The sequence below is a fragment of the Erinaceus europaeus genome, chromosome 23 (assembly GCF_950295315.1).
Source record: "Erinaceus europaeus chromosome 23, mEriEur2.1, whole genome shotgun sequence".
In the NCBI taxonomy this organism is placed as follows: domain Eukaryota; kingdom Metazoa; phylum Chordata; class Mammalia; order Eulipotyphla; family Erinaceidae; genus Erinaceus; species Erinaceus europaeus.
The window spans coordinates 12,699,898-12,714,491 of NC_080184.1; the positions used below are offsets into that span (position 1 = coordinate 12,699,898).

The 14,594-nt window shown below is 60.7% G+C and overlaps 1 protein-coding gene across 1 annotated transcript; it reads right to left on the reverse strand.

Annotated features, from left to right (window-relative positions):
• Positions 1-70: 70 nt before the first annotated feature.
• ACP5 (acid phosphatase 5, tartrate resistant) lies at positions 71-6,886 on the reverse strand. The gene is made up of 6 exons (XM_060181786.1): positions 6,871-6,886; positions 5,539-5,634; positions 4,355-4,615; positions 3,058-3,185; positions 1,966-2,311; positions 71-531 (listed from the first exon to the last, which is right to left on the reverse strand). Exons 3-6 carry the CDS (start codon positions 4,613-4,615, stop codon positions 289-291), a joined length of 978 nt encoding a protein of 325 aa, XP_060037769.1. The 5' UTR covers positions 5,539-5,634; positions 6,871-6,886; the 3' UTR covers positions 71-288.
• Positions 6,887-14,594: the final 7,708 nt, after the last annotated feature.

A 14,594-nucleotide genomic window follows, 5' to 3' on the forward strand; every position in this document is an offset into this window, starting at 1 on the left:
AGCAGTAACCCTGGAGGCAAAAAAATAATAATAAAAATAATAAATAAATAAATGACAAGACAAGCGACAGTTTCAGAGGTTCTGCACCTGTTCCTTTATTGATTTTGACTCCAAGTGGGTGTGTGGGGGAGGGCCCCACACCCAATCTCAGGCCCTAGGATGGGGGCCCCCCATAGGCCCTCTGGCCGGGTCCCCCATATTTGCTTGACTTTGTTCTTGGCGCCCAGGTCACCGCGCTCTGTCCGCAGATGTGATTCCCCTTCCTGACTGGGGGGGGGGGGGCTGCGCTCAGGTCCTGGGGCGTCGAGGCAGCTTGGTCTTGTAGAGGGACTTGCCTGAGGCCTCCAGGTAGGTGACGGCCATCTCTTTGGGGGTGATCTCCACATGCACGAAGCCGCCCAGAGAAGTCTCCTCTCCATAGTGGAAACGCAGGTAGCCTTTGGGGACCTTCCGGGCATGCTTCTTGGAGGGGTCCATGAAGTTGCCTGCCCCGCTCAGCACGAAGCCCAGGCCCTGCTCGTCCTGCAGGAACTGTAGGGGTGACAGGGGGCCCCACACCCCAGGACCCCGTCAGACGATTTTGTATTTTGTGATCATGGGAGGAGAGACGGGGGTTGGGGGGGAGGCTTCACTACCCTGGGATTCACTTTCCTTTTTTCTTCTGATAGAAAGCGAAAGCGTGGCGGGAATGAGCTTCCCCAGGTGCTGCGGGGCCTGGGTTGGGACCTGGGTCTCAAAGGAAGTGGAATCCTTAGGTGAGCTATTTCGCTGGCTGTCCTTTGCTCTCTCTCTTTTACTGGGTGTTTTGTCTTTATTTTCCAGAGAAAAGAGAAATTGAGAGCAAAGGGGGGGGGTAGAGAGGGTGAGAGACAGAGACCTCCCCAGCCCTGCTCCACCGCTCACGAAGCTTTCCCCCGGGGCAGGTGGGGACCAGGGCTTGAACCCGGGTTCTTGTGCACTGTGACCTGTGCTCAACCAGATGTGCCACCACCACTAGGTTGCTCTTGTAAAGATTTGTATTTAATCGTGGGGGGGGAGAGAGACAGAGAGGGAGAGAGAGACCCCAGAATGCCATTCTGGTACATGTGGTCCTGGGGAATTGAACCAGAAATCTCAAAATGTATTTTTTTCTTAATTTTTAAAAATTTATTTATTTATTCCCCTTTGTTGTCCTTTCCTTGTTGTTTTTTACTGTTGTAGTTATTGTTGTTATTGATGTCATTGTTGTTGGATAGGACAGAGAGACATGGAGAGAGGAGCGGAAGACAGAGAGGGGGAGAGAAAGACAGACACCTGCAGACCTGCTTCACCGCCTGGGAAGCGACCCCCGTGCAGGTGGGGAGCCGGGGGCTCGAACCGGGATCCTTACGCTGGTCCTTGTGCTTTGCGCCACGTGCGCTTCACCCGACTCCCCTACTATGTAAGTTCTGGCCTCCGGCAGTGGGACTCTGTCTGCCGTCCATCCATGTCAACTGTCTTTTCTTTTCTTTCCTTCCTCGCTTCTTTCTTTTTTAAAAAAATTTTTATTTATTTTTTTATTTTTGAGAGAGATGCAGAGAGAGAGACACACAGAAACACCAGAGCCCTGCTCAGCTCCGGCTTATGGTGGTGTGAGGGATTGAACCTGGGATTTAGGAGCCTCAGGCAGGAGAGTCTGTTTGCAGAACCGTGATGCTGTCACCCCCACCCCCTTCTTCCCGCCTCCCTCCAGGGTGATCGCTGGGGCTTGGTATGGGCATTATGAACCCACTGCTCCTGGAAGCCGTTGTTTCCATGAGCAAGGACCCAGGTTCCAGGCCCCAGCAGCCCCCCGGAAGCCCACCATCCCCAGGGAACCTGTTCCCATGCACCCCCAGCCCATCCCCCAGCCCCCTAGCCCATCCCCCTGCACCCCAGCCCCCCCAGCCCATCCCCCTGGCACCCCAGCCCCCCCAGCCCAGCCCCTGCGCCCCCGCCCCCGCCCACCTGCAGGTTGTGGTCGTGTCCGCACAGGTAGGCCGTGACGCGGTGCTGGGCGAGCAGGGGCAGCAGGCGACGCTGCAGGCAGTGGGTGGGGCCGTGCTCGGCCACCGACCACACCGGGTAGTGCCCGGCCACCAGCACGAAGTCGTCGCGGGCCGCCGCCAGCTGCGCCCGGAGCCAGGCCCACTGTGCGCGCGCCGCCTCGGGGCTGCGGGGTCCGCGCGGGAGGCCGTCGGCGAAGTCGTCGGAGACCCCGCACAGCGACACCGTGTCCAGCAGCAGCAGCGACACGGACGCGTTGGAGCTCGGGACGCGGGCGCGCAGCCGGTAGTACAGGCTGGGGAAGTGCCTGGGGGAGGGGGCGGGGGCGGGGGTCAGGGGGATGGGGTGCAGGGGGATGGGGTGCAGGGGGATGGGGTGCAGGGGGGATGGGGTTTGCAGGGGGATGGGGTGCAGGGGGGATGGGGTGCAGGGGGATGGAGGTACAGGGGGATGGGGTTTGCAGGGGATGGGGTGCAGTGGGGATGGGGTGCAGCGGGATGGAGGTATAGGGGGATGGGGTGCAGTGGGGATGGGGTTTGCTGGGGGATGGGGTGCAGGGGGATGGAGGTACAGGGGGATGGGGTGCAGTGGGGATGGGGTTTGCAGGGGAATGGGGTGCAGTGGGGATGGGGTGCAGCGGGATGGAGGTACAGGGGGATGGGGTGCAGGGGGATGGGGTGCAGGGGGGATGGGGTTTGCAGGGGAATGGGGTGCAGTGGGGATGGGGTGCAGGGGGGATGGGGTGCAGTGGGGATGGGGTTTGCAGGGGGATGGGGTGCAGTGGTGATGGGGTGCAGGGGGGATGGGGTTAGCTGGGGGATGGGGTGCAGGGGGGTGGCGTGCAGTGGGGATGGGTTTTGCAGGGGATGGGGTACAGTGGGGATGGGGTTTGCAGGGGGAGGGGGTGCAGTGGGGATGGAGGTACAGGGGGTTGGAGGTACAGGGGGATGGGGTGCAGTGGGGATGGGGTGCAGGGGGATGGGGTACAGTGGGGGTGCCTGGGGTAAGCCTGCTGTGGGGAGGGGCTGCAGGGGGGATGGCGGTCGCACTCACCAGCGCCTGGACACCTTGGAGTAGGCCATCTGGGCGGAGACATTACCCAGGTGGTCGTGGTTCCCTGCCAGCACGTACCAGGGCACGTTGCGAAGCGCAGGGTCCGAGAACACATCCTCAAAGGTCTCCTGCAGGGGCGGCCGGCCGTGCTCAGCGGGGGCCTGGGTTCAAGCCCCGGCACCCCGTGGGGGCATCACCAATGACGGGGAGGGGGGGGCCTCCACACAGGGTGAGTGGTCTTGTTCCTATGTCTCTCACCCCAAGTCAAAAAAAAAAGGGGGAGAGGTCATCCCCCCAGCACCAAATAATCGTGAAAAGGGTAAAATGTGTGTGTGTGCTTGTGGGGGACTGCCATCCAGCAGTGGCACAGCTGGCTGAATGATATGTCACTGTGCGCAAGGACCCGAGTTCGAGCCCCCCCGGGCCCCACCTGCAGGGGGAAAGCTTTGTAAGCAGTGGAGCAGGGCCGCAGAGGTCTCTCTCTCTCCTCTCCCTTTCTTTTTAAATTTCCTTTTTTTTTAATTATCTTTATTTATTGGCTAGAGACAGCCAGAAATCAAGAGGGAAGGGGTGATAAGACAGGGAGAGAGACAGAGAGACACCTGCAGCCCTGCTTCACCACTCGTGAAGCCTTCCCCGTGCAGGTGGGGGACCGGGGGCTCGAACCCGGGTCCTTGTGCACTGTGACCTGTGCTCTCCAAACAGGTGTGTCACCACCTGACCCTTGGATTTCTCTGTCTCTATCTAAAATACATACAGTCTTTTTTCTTTTGAGGGGCCCACCAGGGTTATCGCTGGGCTCGGTGCCTGCACCATGAATCCACCGCTCCTGGAGGCTGTTTTTTCCCCTTTTGTTGCCCTTGTTGTTGTACTGCTGTTGTGACTATTATTATGGTTATCATCATTGTTGGCTAGGACAGAGAGAGATGGAGAGAGGAAGGGGAGACAGAGGGGGAGAGAAAGACAGACACCTGCAGACCTGCTTCACCGCCTGGGAAGCGACTCCCCTGCAGGTGGGGAGCTGGGGGATCGAACCAGGATCCTTGAGTCGGTCCTTGCGCTTCTGCCACCTGCGCTTAACCCGCTGCGCTTCCGCCCGAGACTCCCCATTCAATCTTTTAAAAAATTTCTTCACTTATTATAATAAAAGGGGGGGAGAGAGACAGACACATCCCCACTAGAGCGCTGCTCAGCTCTGGCTGCTGGTGGTGCTGGGGCTCCAACCTGGGGCCTCAGAGCCTCCGGCAGGAAAGCATTTCCCACACCCCTCCCCCCGGCCGTCCCCCCGACTCCCCACCTGGAACCTCTTGTCCTCAGCATCCCTCACGCCCGTGAAGTAGAAGTTGTCGCCCAGGGAGAGGATGAAGTCAGCCCCCAAGTTCTTGACGGCTCTGGCCATCTCCTTGGCGTTGGCCGTCTCCCGGGCGGTGTAGTAGGGGGCGTTGGGGACCCCACCCCAGTCCCCCACGGCCAGGAAGCGCAGAGCGGGGGTCAGGGGGTACCCCAGGGCCAGACTGGCCTGTAGGAAGAGCAGCACCAGTGCCGTCCAGGGCAGCATCTGAGGCAGGGAGAGGGATGGTCCTGTTGCAGGGGTGGGTGGGTGCCCCAGAACCCCCTGGCTGGGCTCCCCAGACCCCCTGGTGGACACCCCCAGACCCCCCTGGGTGGATGCCCCCAGACCCCCTGGTGGACACCCCCAGACCCCCTGGTGGACACCCCCACACCCCCTGGTGGACACTCCCTCACCCCCTGGGTGGATACCCCCAGACTCCCTGGTGGACACCCCCACACCCCCTGGTGGACACCCCCTCACCCCCTGGTGGACACCCCCAGACCCCCTGGCTGGGCACCCCCAGACCCCTTGGGTGGACACCCCTAGATCCCCTGGGTGGGCTCCCCAGACCCCCTGGTGGACACCCCCAGACCCCCCTGGGTGGATACCCCCAGACCCCCTGGGTGGATACCCCCAGACCCCCTGGTGGACACCCCCAGACCCCCTGGTGGACACCCCCACACCCCCTGGTGGACACCCCCTCACCCCCTGGGTGGACACCCCCAGACCCCCTGGCTGGGCACCCCCAGACCCCCTGGCTGGGCACCCCCAGACCCCCTGGTGGACACCCCCACACCCCCTGGTGGACACCCCCTCACCCCCTGGCTGGACACCCCCAGACCCCCTGGCTGGGCACCCCCAGACCCCCTGGGTGGGCACCCCCAGACCCCCTGGTGGACACCCCCAGACCCCCTGGTGGACACCCCCTCACCCCCTGGGTGGACACCCCCAGACCCCCTGGTTGGGCACCCCCAGACCACCTGGGTGGGCTCCCCTAGGGCCCCAACTCTAGCAAGAGGAGGGACACAGCCCCTGCAGGGCCAGCCTGCCGGAACCCCAAGGTCCCCCAGTGCCCGAGGCCCTGGGCGGGGGTGTGGGGGGTCCCCAGCAGAAAGCCCAAGTGACACCCAACTGTCCCGGCCACTCACTCTGCTGGAGACCGGAGCTGGTCAGTCGTCCAGTCCAGGGGACCCTCCGAGGCAGGTGAATGCCGGCCAGCCAGGTCACCCCGATTTTATTCCCTGCTGGGGGGGGGGGAGTTCAGGCTGGAAGTGGATCACTGATGGGGGGTGGGGTGGGTGATGTGTTTTTTCCAGGGAATATTCCAGAAGCCACCCTCCTGGTCATGCTCCAGGGTGGGGGGTGGTGGGCAGTGGCCCCTGCCTCCCTCCTGCTGTCCCCATCGCCGGGCATGCAGGCAGGCGGGGGATGGGTGGGACACCCCGTTATCTGTGTGTCCCAGACACGTGCGTGGGGGGGCCCTTTCTGTGGGGAGGGGCCTGTGTGTGGGTGTGACCGTGTGACTTGCAGCTTCCTGGGTGCAGCCCGGACTGTCTCGCGGCCCTGTCACATGTCTCCCGAGAGCTGAGGGGCCTGGAGCCGTGTTGTGTCTGTGTGTCCTGCGCTGGGGGTCATGTGGCCCCTGAGAACGGGGTGACCCGGACCCCTGTCCTCCCTGTCTGTCCTGCTGAGTCACACGTCCCCTGAGAACGGGGTGACCTGGACCCGTCCTGTGTGGCTGTCTGTCCTGCCCTGGGCCACACATCCCCTGAGAACTGAGTGACCCGGACCCGTCCTGTGTGTCTATGTGTGTATCTGTCCTGCCCTGGGTCACATGTCCCCTGAAGACGGGGTGACCTAGACCCATCCTGTGTGTCTGTGTCTGTCTGTCCTGCCCTGGGTCACACATCCCCTGAGAACTGAGAGACCCGGACCCGTCACGTGTGTCTATATGTGTGTCTGTCCTGCCCTGGGTCACACGTCCCCTGAAGACGGGGTGACCTAGACCCGTCCTGTGTGTCTGTCTGTCCTGCCCTGGGTCACACGTCCTCTGTGAACTGAGAGACCCGGACCCGTCCTGCGCTCCCACATTGGTCTGACCTTAGTCCCTGTGCCCCCAGTGTGCCCCCCACAATCTGGGGTGTCACGCCCCTTGCAGACAAGGATCAAGAGGAAGTGCCCCTCCCCCCAGTCACCCCTCCACCTCCCCCCAACCAGAAGGCTGCCCCTTTCCAGGAAGTCGTGCCCGCTCCCACGGGGGTGGGGGTGGTGGTAGGGGGCTGCGGCAGCCCCATGGGAACCCAGACTTTTGACTCAGCTTGACCTGGCGCTCATCCAGCCCCGGGGTAGGGGGGGCAGTATTATTATTTTTGGGGGGGCTGTCTTTTCTCCATTTCTCTGGCCACTCACAAGTGGGCGTGGGCGGCAAGGAGAGGGGGACCCATCTCAGCCCTCCCCCCATCACCCCCAGGGTCTCTCACCTGCAGGCGGCCCCAGGTTCGAGGCCCACCCAGTGCTGGTCTGGAGGTCGGGCGGCTGTCACTGGAGGCGGCAACTCAGTTCGCTGCTGCACCCCCAGGGCCCCAGACCGGCCCGGCCTGCTCAGCAAAAATGCCGGGTGGGGCACCCCCTCCCTCAGCTGGGTGGCTGCTGCTGAGTCCCTGCAGGAGGGGCCCCACTTCCGGCCCTGCCCCCAGGCACCCGTGCGGCCAGCTGCACCTGCTGAGCACAGCTGTGGCTGCCACCCCCACCCCTGAAAGTGAGCGTGTAGCTGGCTGTGCAGTTCTTCCCCAAAACCGGCTATCTAGGGCTGGAGATACAGCACAGGGGGTCTGCAGACAGACTCTCCAGCCTGAGGCTCTGAGGCCCCAGGTTCCAGCCCTGGCACCACCAGCAGCCAGAGCTGAGCAGGACTCTGGGGAAAAGATAAATGGATTTTATTTCTTAAATCAGAGAAAAGAGAATCCGAATGCTTCTCTCCTCCCATGTGGGATGCTGGTGTGTGTGTGTGTGTGTGTGGACTCAGGACCTTGTGCTTTCACTTACTGGAATAATCCCCAGCTCTGGCTGATGGTGGTGTATTATTATTATTATTATTGAGACAGAGAGGAAGAGAGAACGAGAGACCCCAGCCCCGAAATTCTGTCCTGTGTGGTGGGGTCTGAGCTTGAACCTGGGGCCTGCACACTACCCAGAGCAACACACTACCCGAGGGAGCCACTTTAGCAGGCCCCATTTCCTTTTTGATGGCTGTGTAGTGCTCCACCCAGCCCCCCCCCCCATGCCTTGGCCACCTGGCACAGCACACAGCGTGAACAGATCTTTCCAGAGAACTGTCTTCGCGCCTTTCCGCTGGGCCCTCACAAGTGGAATTGATGGGTCACGGGGTGACTCAAGTTTTAAGTTTGTTATTTTGAGGAACCTTCGATTCTTTTCAGAGTGGCCGTACCAGTTCATACAGCTCTCCCCCAAGGGTGACCAAGGCTTCCCTGGATATTGAGAAATAACTGTAGAGGCTGTGTGTGTGTGATTAAAAATAATAAAGTGTATGTGGTCCGGGAGGTGGCGCAGTGATAAGGCTTTGGACTCTCAAGCATGAGGTCCCGAGTTCAATCCCCAGCAGCACATGTGCCAGAGTGACGTCTGATTCGTTCATTCTTTCTCCTCCTGTCTTTCTCATTAATAAATAAAATCTTTTTTAAAAATTGTGTTGTTTGACCAGCGCTCTGGCTGACGGTGGTGTGGGGGACTGAACCTGGGACTTCAGAACCTCTTACGGGGGGGCTGGGTGGTGGTGCACACACAGCAAGAAGCCCAAGGACCCGCGTAAGGATCGGGGTTCGAGCCCACAAGCGGTGAAGCAAGTCTGCAGGTGTCTCTCCTCCTCTCTCAGTGTCTCTCTGTTCTGTCCAGTAACATGGGAAAAATGGCCACCAGGAGCAGTTGGCTTTGTAGTGTTGGGACCAAACCCATGATAACCCTGGAGGCCAAAATAACAACAATAATAGTAACACTCGGGGGACTCCCTCCGCCCTCCCCAGGCTCCTGAACCGCCCTCTGCCGCCCCCGTGTGGCGGCTGTGCACTGCAGCAGGCTGCACCCACTAGGGGCACCGCCTCCCCCCCACGTGTGTGTGTGTGGGGGGGGCCTGTGTGAGTGTGTGTGTGTCTGTGTGTGTGTGAGTCTGTGTGTGTAAGTCTGAGTGTGTGTGAGTGTGCCAGTCTGTGTGTGTGTGTGTCTGTGTGTCTGTGTGTGTGTGTGGGGCCGACTGTGCGGTGGGCTCATGACAGACCCTCAGGAACACCCAGGGAAGGGAGAAGGGCCTTCTTCCTTCTTCCATGTACGCAGTGCAGGTGGCCGTCAAGAAGCGGCTGCAACCTGGGTCTGCCCCCCGAGACCTGCAGGGGGTGGGTCTCTGCATAGAGACCTCATTTGTTTGCTTTACGTATGGCCTGGAGAGACAGAGAGATCCAGAGGGAGGAGAGAGGGAGAGACAGAGATCCAGAGGGAGGAGAGAGGGAGAGACGGTGAGATCCAGAGGGAGAAGAGAGGGAGAGAAAGGGAGAGACGGTGAGATCCAGAGGAAAGGAGGCAGAGACAGAGATCCAGAGGGCGAGACAGAGAGACCCCTGCAGCCCTGCTTCACCACTTGGGAAGCTTCCCTTCCCCCCTGCAAGGTGGGGGAGCAGGGGCTTGAACCCCAGTCCTCCTGCTGTAATGTGTGTGCTTCACCAGGCTGTGCCACTGCCTGGCCCCAAATCAATAAATCCAATAAATAAAATTATAAAATAATAAAAGAAAAAAAAAAGAAAACACGCCAGGCAAGGGAACGGGAGTCATCAGGTATTTTATTAACAGCAGAACAATTTGCAGAATGAATCAAAGATCGCTCCATTATTTTTCCACTGTTTGAACACAAAATGTATCACTAGCGGTCACAAGCCAACGACCTTGTTCCAGCAGTCTTTGTAGCGTTCTCTGGAAACACGCCCGCACACCTTTTCTTACAGAAATCTAACATCTTGAGGGGAGAGACCGATCAGAGGGGAAAAAATCCACCAGGTCGGGGCAAGACTGCCATGCCCAGGATCGAACCCGGGGCCTCGTGGCACCTGCCGGTTGACTCTGCCAGAGTCCAGGCAGTCCAAGGACTTTGACGCCCACCTGCGCCCATGTCTGGGCTCCCCCCGCTGGCCGGGGCTGACTCCCTTCTGGGGGGTGGGGGTGGGGGGGCAGCTGCCAGGGGCCGGCAGAGGTCGCCGGGTTGGCAGAACCAGGCAGAGAAATCAAGGGGGGCATGGAGGGGGGGAGGAGAGGAGGGGCCTCAAACCCGGGTCCTTGGGCGGGTTAATGTGTGCGCTCTACTGGGTATACCACCTGCCCAGGTCCCCAGACATTTTTGTGGTTGGCTGCTGCCAGGGCTTCAGAGTTTGGGCCTGATTATTAATAATAATAATAATCCACTTGTTCACTTATCAATGAGAGAGAGAGAGAGAGAGAGAGAAAGGGAGGGAGAGGAGCCCCCGGAACATCACTGTCCCCACATCCTTCCTTTTCCTGTTTGTGACTGACTACCCAGAATGCCCTGCTCCTGGGCAGCCACTTTTCTTGGCTACCCTGAGACACCATGGAGAGGGTGCGACCCAGCAGCGTGGCCTCGTGCCCCTGTGCACCCCCCCCCCCCCCGCTCCCCAGGCTGGTTTTATTTTCTCTTCTTGGACACAGAGACAGACACCGCGGCGCCAAGCTTCCTCCCCCAGGCATTTGGGGGGGAGGCTGGGCTTGAACCAGGGCCTGCACCACAGCAAAGCACCGCTCCTTGCGAGCCCCGGTTCAATCCCCCGCACCGCCAGAGGTCAGAGCTGAGCGGGGCTCGGATGGGACAAAGGGCAAGGAGACCCCAGCGCCAGTCAAAGCTGCCACCGCAAAGTGCGCCAAGGATTCCGGGCCTTTTTTTTACCCACTCCTGATCTCTCGGGCTCATGGCTGTCCAGAGGGTCACAAACCACGACTCCAGCCACCCCTCTGCAGATCTGTGGGCCTCTGAGCTCTCCAGGGCTCAGTGGGGGTGTGTCTGTGTGTGGGGGGGCCCAGGGGGGTCCCCGAGGAAGGACGGGAAGCCAAGTGACCTGGGGACCCACAGCGCCAGCCCCATGTGGGGTCTGCCACGACAAGAAGAGTGCCACACCTGTCAGCAAGAACTGGTGTCCCTGCCGCCCCTACCCCCCAACCCCCCAACCGCCTGGGGCCCGGCTGATTTTCTTGTTGATTTCTAAACACTCTTTACATATGCACGCTGTTTTCTTTTCTTAAATTGGGAGCCCCGCTCAACTCTGGCTGCTGGTGGTGCTGGGGACTGAACCTGGGGCCAGAGCCTCAGGCAGGAGAGTCTCTTTGCAGAACCCCTGTGCTGTCTCCCCAGCCCCCCGCCCCAGTTTCCAGTCTAAAAGGCAAGATTTAGACTTCCTCTTGCCCTCCAAACCAAAGATCTGAAGAAAAAAAAAAAATATATATATATATATATTTAACTTGTCCTCATGGCGGGGGAGGGGTCTCTTCACTCTGACCTGACTTTCAGAGAGACAGAGAGAGATCTCTCACAGCAACAAAGCTCTCCTCAGTGCCCCTCTCCCTTGTGGGGGGCCCAGGAGCTAGGATCTGGGTGCAAAAGTCTCCACCTCAAGGGGTAAACCTTCCTGAGTGTCAGGGCAGGGCTGCAGGAGTCTCAGTCTCTCACTCTCCACCTCTCACCCTCTCTATCAATAGGGCACAGCCACGACAGCAGGGAGCGGGGCTCACAGGATGCGGGGACTGAGTCCCAGCACTGCCCCTGAGCACCAACACTGAGCCCCATCTCCAGCACGACACAGGTGAGGCCCCTGCTCAGAGCATCCCCCGGTGGGGGCGTCCCCCTGAACCCCAACTCTGACACGGGCCGCCCACTCTCTGAGGGGCACAGCTCCTGGGGGGCATCTGGGGGCCACACTGGCATGAGGGGAAGCAGCAGTGAGCACCCATCTGTCCATGGGGGACCCCACAGAGGGGAGCTGCGGGGGGTGGGGGTCGAGGCGGGTGTCTCCCTGTCTGTCTGTCTCAACATGCCTTCCGGCTGCAGAGATGAGCCTGCTGGGAAGAGATTCAGGGACTGAGCAACAGCCAGGACCCAAGGAGGGAAAAAGAAAAAGAAACATTTCCCCAGGGGTCAGACAGTGGAACTAAGCCCAAGGACCTGGGTTCAAGCCTGGGCTGCAGGTGTCTGTCTGTCTGCTGCCCATAGGGGGGCTCTCTGATGAGAACAGCCCCCTTCCCCCAAGTTCCCCAGGCATCAAACCGGGTGTTTCCTGCACTGCCTGTGTCCCAGGACAAGGACCTGGCCAGGTTCCCGGTCAGGAGGCCGCTCTGGGCCCCGCCCCCAGCCAGGTCGTCCCCAAGGGTCCAGCAGCCCCAAACAGAACAGTCTGGGTGAACAGCTCAGGGTCCGGCCTGCTCGAACCTGCAGCTTTGGACACTGTAACAGGAGCGCTCAGCCGGGGCGCCCCCAGACAGCCCCCTCGCCCCCAGCGGGGAAGAGCCTATGAACCTGGCCAAAAGGTTTTGTTTTTTTTTCTGTTCCCTCTGACAGGATGGCAGCACTGAGCCCCCAGACCCCCATTCCCAAGCAGCCTGTGGAGAGTGAGGGTCCCGAGGTCCCCCCCAACACACACACACACAGAGCCTGTCCCAGCAGCTCAGGGCCCGAGGGCCCCACATTCTCAGCGACCCCTCACCCCACGTGAATGCTGGGCTGGGTCCCCTGTGCCATCTGCTGTGATCTCCTAAGGGGTCATTTTCATAGAGGGGCAGATGGAGGGGCCCACAGGCCTCCCTGCACATGGACGGTCGCTGCTTCTTCCCCTGAGGCCACTGTGGCCACGTGAGGGTCTGAGGACGAGGAGCTTCTTTTCAGAGGACAGTGACAAGCGCAGAGGGCAGAAGTCAAGGCTCAGCCAGAAGAGCCCACAGTGGCTACTGGGGGTGGAGGGGGGGAAGGGAATATTCAGGGCCCCCAGTCACAGACTCCTGGGGCTCAGCACAGACCCCGAGGGAGAAGGTGCCAGAAGGCCTGTCCGCCCACACATGGCCCTGCTGGCCCTGCGCACAGACTCGGAGCTGCTCCTCGGGGCATCTGGAGCACCTGGACCACAGGTGGCTGACCCCACCACTCAAGGTCACCCCAGAGACGCGGCCCTGCCTGGGGACAGTCCAAACGGGGAGGGGACTGCGGACCAAGAGGAGGGAGTACACCCCAGGGCCCTCACTTCCCAGAGTGGGGAGCACTGCTCTCCCTGTCACAGGTCAGCATGCACAATCACAGGTCAGCATGCACAAGGACCCGCATTAAAAGCAGTAGCTGAGCAGGAGAAGGAGGAGGAGCATAAGAAGGAGAAGCAGGAGGAGGAGGAGGGTGGTCCTGCAGGAGGCCGAGCCCAGGAGCTCCCCGAAGCCTCTGCTGACCTGAGAGGTGCCCCGGGCACCCCGACTCCTGCCAGGCTGTGAGTCTACTGGCTTCCAAACCACCAGCCGGGACTGTGTGGCCTCCCGCTCTGGTCACGGCCCGAAAGATGCTCGTGAGTTTTTATTGTGCTCAGGTCTCCATCTCGTCTCGGGGGCATCGGGGGCTCAGTACCCGCTCTACAAACCCACTGCTCCTAGAGGCCGTTTGTTCATTTGACTGGACACGACAGAGAGAGACAGAGAGGAGGGGGGACAGCAAGCCAGACCTGCTTTACCTCTTGTGAAGCGACCCCCCTGCAGTGCGGATCCGGGGGCTCGAACCGGGATCCTCGGGTTCTGGGACATGAGCACAGGAGCAGATGCACCCCCACTGGGCCCCCTCCCCGCTCTGTTTGGGAAGAGCCAAAGTAACCTGATTTTCCAAATCACCTCTGACCGGGGCCTCCCACTCTCCGAGGGGCTCAGCTCCTGGGGGACCTCCCTGGGGCCACGCTGGCATCAGGGGAAGAAGCAGCGAGCGCCCATCTGTCCACAAGGGGACTGGAGTTGGGGTTAGGGGGGTGTCCCAGGCAGGCTGTGCCCGAGGGTCCCGCAGCCCCCACCCACACGCGCAGACACACAGGAGAACAGTCCAGATGACCAGCTCAGGGCCCGGCCGGCTTGAACCCAGAACTTTGGACACTGGAACATGAGAGCTCAGCCAGGGGCGCCCCCTGACCCCCTTCCCCCAGCTCTGGCTGGGAAGAGCCTAAGGAACCAGGCCATTTCCCAAACCACAGAAGTTTTGGGGGGTTTTCTAGTTTTTTCCTCTGACACTATGGCAGCACCGGGCTCCCCGAAGCCTGTGGAGGGTGAGGGTCCCGCAGCCCCCAACACACACAGAACCTTAAAGCCAAGGTGGTTTGCGGCGAGTCAAACAATGCAGCAGCAGGAGAAAGACACAAAAAGTTGCCAGAGAGCTCCGAGTGGAAGGGCTGCGACCCAGACAGGGTCCCCGCCTCACTGCCGCCTCCTGGCCGAGCCCCCACGGCTCCACAGCTGACCCTGCAGGCCAAGGAAGGACCGCGCGTGCAGCTGGCTCAATCAGGCCAGAGGCTGGCCTGCTTTCCCATGACTCCTCACCACCTGGGGCTCTAGTCGGGAGCCCTGGGGTTTCACACAGCCGGGCCTGGCCACCACCTCTCACAGAGCCCTCCCACCACTGCAGGCTCACCGTCATTCAGCCATCTGTTCGGCTGTCTGTCTGAACTCTGTCTGAACTCTTTGCCGGAAACCAGGTTCCTGATGCCACCGTGATGCCAACCAGACTTCCCTGGGCAGACGACCCCACCAGTGTGTCCTGCAGCCCCGTTTCGCCAGGGCCCGGCCCCACTCGGGAAAGAGAGAAGCTGCTGGGACGGTGGATCCACCCGTCAACGCCCGTGTCCAGCGGGAAGCAATTCCAGAACCCAGGCCCCCCGGGGGCCACGTGATTTATGCCTCCTAAAGAATCCTGCACCCGGGGCCAGGTGGTGGCGCACCTGGTAGAGCGCACATGTTACAGTGCGCAAGGACCCAGATTCGAGCCCCTGGCCCCCACCTGCAGGGGGAAAGCTTTACAAGTGGTGAAGCAGGGCTGCAGGCGTCTCTCTGTCTCTCTCCTTCTCTATCATCCCCTTCCCTCTCAATTTCTGACTTTCTCTATCCAGCAAATAAAGATTAAAAATTAAAA